General features: G+C 43.3%; 1 protein-coding gene across 1 annotated transcript in view; it reads right to left on the bottom strand.

Moving 5' to 3' along the window:
• Window positions 1-3,175: 3,175 nt before the first annotated feature.
• NPL (N-acetylneuraminate pyruvate lyase) overlaps window positions 3,176-8,182 on the bottom strand; it is a 41,982-nt gene continuing 36,975 nt past the window's right edge. Inside the window, exon 10 of the mRNA XM_055084057.1 lies at window positions 3,176-3,493. Within this exon, the coding sequence (XP_054940032.1) occupies window positions 3,176-3,493 (318 nt within the window). The remainder of the gene's footprint in view (window positions 3,494-8,182) is intronic.

Here is an 8,182-nt window from a genome sequence, read left to right as displayed (position 1 = left end):
AGGAGGGCGGGGTCAGAGCGCTAAGCATGCGCAGAAAGCGAGCTTGGGACAATAGGCGCCCAGAGGGAGGGGCGGGGCTGCAGCTACCAAGCGGCGAGTAGCGTCTCGTCGCCTGCGACATCCACTGCGCCTGGCCCCGGGCGCCCCAGCCCTGCTTCCTCCTGTAGTGCAATTCCTACTTTTGAAAGTTTTTTGCGAGTTGGGAACCTGTAGCATCTTAATGCAGCAAAATGTTTTGCAGCTTCTGTCATAGGGACCTGTGGTAGATGAGGTGCCCTTCGAAGCCAGAACTGGAAATATCAGGTGCTAACTTTATAGGGTTGTTGAGGCAATTAAACAGGATGGCATGTTAAGGGAGCTTATCATGTGTATGTGGCACACAATAAGTGTTCGGTAGGTGGTGGTGTAGTGAGTCAGATACTCTAACGTGAACGTCTCCTGAAAGACAAGCTCAGTGAAGGCAGGAACCCTGCCTGGCTAGCTCGCTGCAGTGCTTGGTACATCCAGTGCTCAGTAAAAACTAGTTTAATGAATAGACAAAAACTGCAAGGTTGTTTTTGCTCACATTGGATAGCCTCTTGTCTTCAGTCTTTGGAATAATTTGGATTCTTAACTATTGTAGTAGTCACTGTTAAGTTTTTGAACTCTAGTGCTTCCCACGGAGGCAACAATAGAAAATATTTCAAACTGGGGTTGTTCCACAGAATCCAGACTAATCAATTATCTGGCCCCATCATACCTACCATCCTTATATTTCACTTCTTTCGCTACGTTTTTTCCCAACTCTTCTAGTTTACTGTGATTAATCCCTTTAAAACTCTGTTGCTCCTATGATCAGAATAACAGCATTCTCAAGCATTACTCATTCTTTTATTTTCTCCATGTGTTTGCTCTCTTCAACTAGGAACAAAATCATTCGGGGAAACAGGTTAATCTTTTGTTTCTTTGTCCCTTCCAGGGTGCTTAAAGCAGCAGGTTTTTTTTTTTTTTTTATGATGAGTGAAACCCAACTAGCAATTGCAAGTGTTTTGTAGTAGATAATGAACACAGCATTTTTATTACCAACTTTTTGAATTCATTGTCTGGTAGACTGATTATATGTTTCATTATTTTTTCTGGGGTTTTCCCTTGCTCTTTCAATTGAGAGTAGTTCCTCTGTCTTTTCATTTTACTTAACTTTCTCTGTCTCTATGAATTTAGGTGAAACAGTTAACTGTTGTAGTCTTGAATAGGTGTTTTTATGTGGGAGCATCCCTATGCAGACTGTGTGCCCAATATGTCTGGTGGGAGGACTGGATTTCATGTGGACACCAGCCACATCTTTTCTCAGGGTGTGCTGGCCACTATCACCTTCATAGGGGGTGTGACTGGTGCTGGAGGAGCTAGATCCTGTGCCCGGTGTGAGGTGGGACTTCCTCTCTGTTCAGTGGCTGTCACCACACTGTCAGGGGTGGGGTCTGCTCCGAGTTGCTGGAGCGGAAGCCCTGAGGGTCGGACTCAGGCTGGCTTTGTTCTCTTTAAGTGTATGTTTTTACTCCTCCCCACACTGAAGTCTTTGTCTCAAAGGAGGGGAGTGGTTAAATAAATGGGGCTCGTGTGCTTACAGATGTTCAATGTGCTGCCTTTGTAGGCATCTACAGCTCTGCTCAGAAGCAGCCCAAAGTCATGTCTTTTCCCCAGTTGTGGCCATCCCACATCTAATGCAAAGTTACGGTATGGAGTGGTCGGGGCCAGCGCGTTCGCCAGGCTGGGACTGAGGGTCATAGTGGTTTAAGTGGCTGGGCTGCCAAGAGAAGTCTGGACTGCTTCTGTGGTGCTGTTTGAGTGAGTGCCAACAATGGCCACTGCTGCCCCTCCTGGACCACACCCCAGGCCCCTGGGTTACTTATGCATCCCTAGATCAAGTCTTTTCCCAGGTCCTGGCTGCCCTAGGTCCATTGCCAAGCTGTGGTGTGGAATAAGTGGGGCCAGGGTGTTCTCTTAGCTCAGACTGGGGAGCATAGCAAGGAGGCAGCCGCTAGGGCAGACCTCTCTCCACCGTGTCTGATGGCAAACCAGCACCTGCGCACTCACGAGTGGAGTCTAGGCTCCTCCAGCCTTTTTATCTGTCCCAGTGGTCCTCCAAGCAGCCAAAGGGGCTTATCCTTCTGCGTAGGGCCCCAGGACTGGCATGCCCAGTGTGTGTCTCGACCTGATCACTCCTCAGGGCTAGTGTCCACCTGTGCGATCTCCCTTTTCCTTAGTCCCCTCCCAAAGTCACAGGTCCCCACCCGATGCCTTTCTTCCCATCCTACTGTAACAGGGAAGAGCCAACCCTGACTCCATGTGGGATCTGCTTCTTTAACCTCTGCTTTTTGTTGCCAATTGTTCACTAAAAGGGTAATGGCCTGCCTCAGGGAACCCTGCCCCTCTGCCTGTTAAACCGAAGTGCCTTTGTTTAGGGAAACATCCCGACCCTGTCCACCTGTGAATGGCTGCTAGAAAGAAGAAATTAACGCATCCCCTCCCCAAGGCTGGCCATTCCAGGGGATATTTGCAAAACTTATGGCCTTTTTACTTTACTTCCTCACCTCCTCCCCCTCTCTGTTCTATAAAAGAAACTGGCATCCAGACCCCGATAAGATGTTTTTTTGAGACACTAGTCTGCCAGCTTTCCGAATAAAGTCGTATTCCTTGCCTCAGCACCTCATCTCCCGATTTATTGCCGTGTCGTGTGACAAGCCGAGCGAGCTTGGACTCGGTAACACTACCTGATTACATGGGAATCTTTCTTGCAGCCTTAGTTGCACAGGAGTTCTTCCGCCAGTTTCTGGTTAGTTTTCTGTGAGACTTGTTCCACATGTAGATGTGTTTTTGATGTATTTGTAGGGGGAGGTAAGCTCCACATCCTCTTACTCTGCCATCTTGATCCTCATCCCATGGTGGGAATATCTAACCATAGAAATAGGCAAATGCTACAAGTCTGGGCCCTTTCCCCCGCATCCTCTGCCAGAGCCAGTTGTTAACCATTTACCAGCTCACCACTGGCCTTGGTCTGGGCAGGTCCTTCAGCTGCCCTGGGTTTAGTCTTCCCTTCCCTTGAGCCAGGGGTGCGGTGGATGCTGGTCTTCCAGCTCCAGCCTCCTGCCCCGCAGCCTGGGAAGTCGATGGTGAGTTGTGCTGCTTCTGAGCTGCCCTAGAGTCTGTGTCCTGAGCAACACGGTGGTTGGGTATGGAACCTACATAGTACCCAACTGCTGAGGTTCCAGGGCTTTCCACACTTCAAAGAGGACTTCAGCGGTGGCTGGGAGACCCTGGTCCTTTGGGGCTGGTGACATTTGCCAGCTGCCCATTTTCCTCTGAGCTTTGCATTCTCCTCTAAGGATAAGACTCCTGAAGCAAATCTTCTCTGAGCATCACCACCCCTCACATTTGAGGACTTTGGAGTTCCTCCGAGCACAGCTCTGCTCTCATGTCTCCGATCAGTCCGTCTCAGACTCCTATGCAACTTCCTCTATAAGCACACCAGATGCCAGGCTTGCCCAGGTTCTGTTCTTAGCACTCTATATATGCTCTGCCTGGACAATCTTATTCTTCCCATGGTTTCAACTACCATCTATGTGTTGATACCCTCTAAACCTCTATCTCCTATCCAAACTTTTTGAACTTCAGATCAATATATATAAACGCTTGGTGGGCCTCTCTACATGATGTCCCACAGGCTTTGATTCCTGGGTGTCAATTCTGATTCTTTTATTATTGTGGTAGGCAACCTTCAACATGGCCAACAATGATCCTCTCCTCCTGGAATTCATTCCCTGTGTAGTCCCATCCTACAATGTCCTACGGTTGTCCTTTTTGACTAATAGCATACAGAAGGGGATGGTAGGCTACTTCTGAGATTGCTTTAAAAGACTGTGGCTTCTATTTTGAGCTCTGGCTCTCTTGTGTGCCATCTCTCTCTCTCTCTCTCGGATCTCTCAGATCTCCCTTTCTGGGCGAAGAAAGCTGCCATAATATTGTGAGAAACTGAAGCCTCTGGCCAAGAGCCAGCAAGGAACAGAGGCCTGCCCACAACTATAGGTAAGTGAATCTAGAAGCAGATTCTCCAGCTCCAATTGAACCTTGAGATGAGTAAAGCTCTAGCCAATAGCTTGACGGCAACCTTGTGACAAACTCTGTGCCACAACCACCCAGTTAAGCTGCTCCTCGTTCCTAACCCTCAGAAATTGTGTGAATTCATAAATGTTTCCAGGTTTAAGCTGCTAAGTTTAGGGGTGATTTGTTACATGAAATAAAGAACAAATGCAAGTACAATCGTCCATCGGTATCCACAGGGGGATTGGTCCCAGGACCCTTGCACGTACCAGACTATGCAGATGCTCAAGTTCCTTAAATAAAATGGCATAGTGTTTGCATATAACCTATAGGATATCCTTCTGTATACTTTAAATCATCTCTAGATTTCTTATAATACCTACAATGTAAATGTTATGTAAATAGTTACCAGTATGTGGCATATTCAAGTTTTGCTTTTAGGAACCTTTTGGAATTTTTTTTTTTTTTGTAATATTTTCCTTCTGTAGTTGGTTGAATTCTTGGATGTGGAACCCACGCATACAGAGGGCCAACTGTGTCTTCCATATCTAGGTTCTGTTGATTCTTTCTAAATATTTTTCGTTCCATTTACCTGTTCCCAGTCTGTCTTCCAATCTACTCATCACACTGCTTCAAGAGTGACATTTTTAAAACAAAAAGTCATGTCACATACCTTCCTATCCCACACACACATAAATACTTCAAATCTTTCAATGATGGTGACTTTTTTCATCTATGCCTCTTTGATCTTCTTGTTCCTCTGAAATCACTTAGCAAAAGTCATTCTCTCATTTTGTTTGTTCCAAATAGTGATACATGGATCATTATTCAAGTACCCACAGATATTTTCCATTCCCCATCCTCTGCTGTTAGAAGCACAGTCAGAAATTCCCAACCTACAAAAAAATCTGAGGGTGGCACTATGATCTGGACTCCAGTAATAATAAATGCAAATTTCAATTTCAATTCTTGGGTTTCATATCATTTTTGACTTTATTTTGGCACCTATTGAGTTAAAAGGTTTAGCAGCAATGTAATGCTTCTGTTGTATAAAGAACATACACCGAATGCCTTGGATAGCTATAAAAACTAACAATAACTAACACTTCACTGTGCCTAAGATGTGCCAGACACTATTCTATTTTTTTTTTTTTTTTTTTTTTTTTTTTTTTTTTTGTGGTACGCGGGCCGGCAGGCGGACTCTCAACCACTGCGCCACCAGGGAAGCCCCAGACACTATTCTAAGACCTTCTTCATTTGTGTAATCCTCATAATAACCCCAGAAGATAGATATTATAATTCTCATGCTATCAATGAGATAAATGAATGGCTGAGAAGTTAAATAACACGTTGTAGGGACTTCTCTGGTGGCGCAGTGGTTAAGAATCAGCCTGCCAATGCAGGGAACACGGGTTCGGGCCCTGGTCCAGGAAGATCCCACATGCTGCGGAGCAACTAAGCCTGTGCGCCACGACTACTGAGCCCGTGTGCCACAACTACTGAGACTTGCGCGCCTAGAGCCCGTGCTCCACAACAAGAGAAGCCACTGCAATGAGAAGCCTGTGCACCGCAACGAAGAGTAGCCCCCGCTCGACACAACTAGAGAAAGCCCACGAGCAGCAACAAAGACCCAACTCAGCCAAAAGTAAATGAAATAAAAATAATAAAATAAATAAATTTATATTAAAAAGAAATAATGCTGTAGTCACACAGATAGTAAGTGGTGGAGCTGGGACTTGAACCCATACAGCCTGAGGTCAGACATAGAAGCATAAGGCCAACCCTGCCTCCCACAAAACCATGTTATACTGTTTGCTATTTCATACTATATTGAACCCAACTCTCTACTACTCCTTGGACTGGAATCTTATGGATAACACTGGCTAAGAGGTGCTGTTGGACTCAGTAACAAAACCAGTCCCTGAAATCACTTTGACCTTCCAACCATCTCCAATGAACTAATCTCAGATTTCCACTTCAGAAAAGATGTTAAAAATCAGCTTTTAGTATTGTGATAAATAAGATATTTCACGTCATTACTTTAGTTTTAACATTAAATGCTAAATTCAAAGATAACAATAAATTCATAATATTCCAAAATTTTACTTTTGTTTAAAGGCATTATTAGCAACCCACTGCTGTATAACATTCACTCATTTCTTTCTTTTTAAAAAAAAAAAACAAAAAAAAACTAAGTTTTCTAATGGTTTTCCTTCCTTTAGAATGCCAACACAAACAAATTAGTGTGATGTGACTTGCATTTAGGTGCACTCTGCACAGGCTTCCCAGTTATGTTGCTAAACACCTTTCCCTATTTTCCATTTATACCTTCTTCAAGATGTGTTAAAGTGTTGTTTAATAAGGGACCCTAAACAGAGGATATCCACTCCTGAGCTTCTGGCACATCCATATGTTCAGATTCAAACTCATCCAGGTAACCAGATGGCTAAGGGAACCATTAAAGAAATGAAATATGTTCTGGGCCAACTTGTTGGCCTGAATTCTCCTAACTCCATTTTGAAAGCTGCTAAAACTTTATATGAGCACTATAGTGGTGGTGAAAGTCATGATTCCTGTTCATCATCCAAGACTTTGGAAAAAAAAATAGGGAAAAAAATGATTTGCAGCTACTCATAAACTGTCAGGTATCACCTGTAAAATATATTGGACTGTTATACTCTTGATTCTCTATGGAAATCTACTCCTGAAGACAACTTCACGCTGAAATGTCACTGGCAGAAAAATTCAGTGGATTATCCTCAAAAGAAAACTGTAAAAAACCACTAATGACACTGTATATATTAAATTGTAGAATGGTTTTCTCTTTTGTGCTTCCCTGATTGGTTGCACTGGGTCTTAGTTGCAGCAGGCCAGCTCCTTATTTGCGGCTCACAGGCTCCTTAGTTGTGGCACACATGTGGGATCTAGTTCCCAGACCAGGGATTGAACCCAGGCCCCCCGCACTGAGAGCACGGAGTCCCAAACACTGCACCACCAGAGAAGTCCTTTGTTTCTACAGAGTTGGATGTTAAAATACATAGAGCTAAACTCAGCCCTTGGTCATTTTGTTTAACTATCTTTGTGTTCAAAAGATCTCATTAATCATGTTAAAAGCTCTCCAAGCACTAATTTCAGAAGAGCAAAAAAAGAAAAGCAGAGTTCATTGATTAGTGGATATCCAATATTTATCTTCACTGAAAAATTAATTTGGCTTTAGTATCATTAAGTAGGGATATGACATCCTCAGAACCAAAGACTAACAAAAACCTCACTTTTCTTCTTTCAGGAAATTAACGGCTATAGAAAAAAGTTTCAGTGAGGTAGAATATAAGCTCACATAAGCCATTGTGGTTCAATTTCTAATTCAGATACCTTACTCCTAAAGGTGAGAGAAATATGAGAAAACAGTGTGTGTTATTCCTGGGCAAAAAAGGAGTGAGGAGATATAAAGAGAAGGGTAGCAAAGATAATTAAATCCACTGATCATTTCAAATTCTTATTTTGCAAACATTTTCTTTTTAATTTTTAAAAATTAAAAAATAGAGTAAACTGATATGAATTTCAAATACTTTTCCTCTGCCAAGGAGCAGACTAATTAGATAAGAAACAAAATAAAATCTTAGGTAGTTATTAGACTGGATAGTCCAGTTTAAAATCACTAAGGATTGACCATCAGTACACTTTGTTACTGAAAGGCATTTACCAGGGTTTGTTAGAGAGGAGACTGAGCAGCCAGTTATATAGTCCAGAGAAAGAAAAAAGTAAGAAGGTGTGTAGAGAAAGTTAAAGTTAAATCTTTAGGTCCTCCCTAAATCTCTTATCAGTGAAAAGTGACTGTGTGAAAATGTAACTGGGAAATAACAGTTAGTAGCCCCTGGGCTCACAGCAGTAGGGATGCTGGCTTTCACTTCCAATAATTCAGGGCACTGTTGAGGGACACTTTCTTCTCAGTGAGGAAAGAGGAAGTTTGTGGTGCCCAGAGCAGAGAGCTCTTTGGTTCTTTGAAACTTTGAGAAGTTCTCTATAGCAACAATTAGAGACTTGAATTCATCTTTGGGGAAGGCCTTTCCTTTGTTATGTGAAAACCACCCTAATGGCCCTTTAG

This window comes from Physeter macrocephalus, chromosome 4, assembly GCF_002837175.3.
Source record: "Physeter macrocephalus isolate SW-GA chromosome 4, ASM283717v5, whole genome shotgun sequence".
Classification (NCBI taxonomy): Eukaryota; Metazoa; Chordata; class Mammalia; order Artiodactyla; family Physeteridae; genus Physeter; species Physeter macrocephalus.
This window is presented reverse-complemented; position numbering and strand designations above follow the sequence as displayed.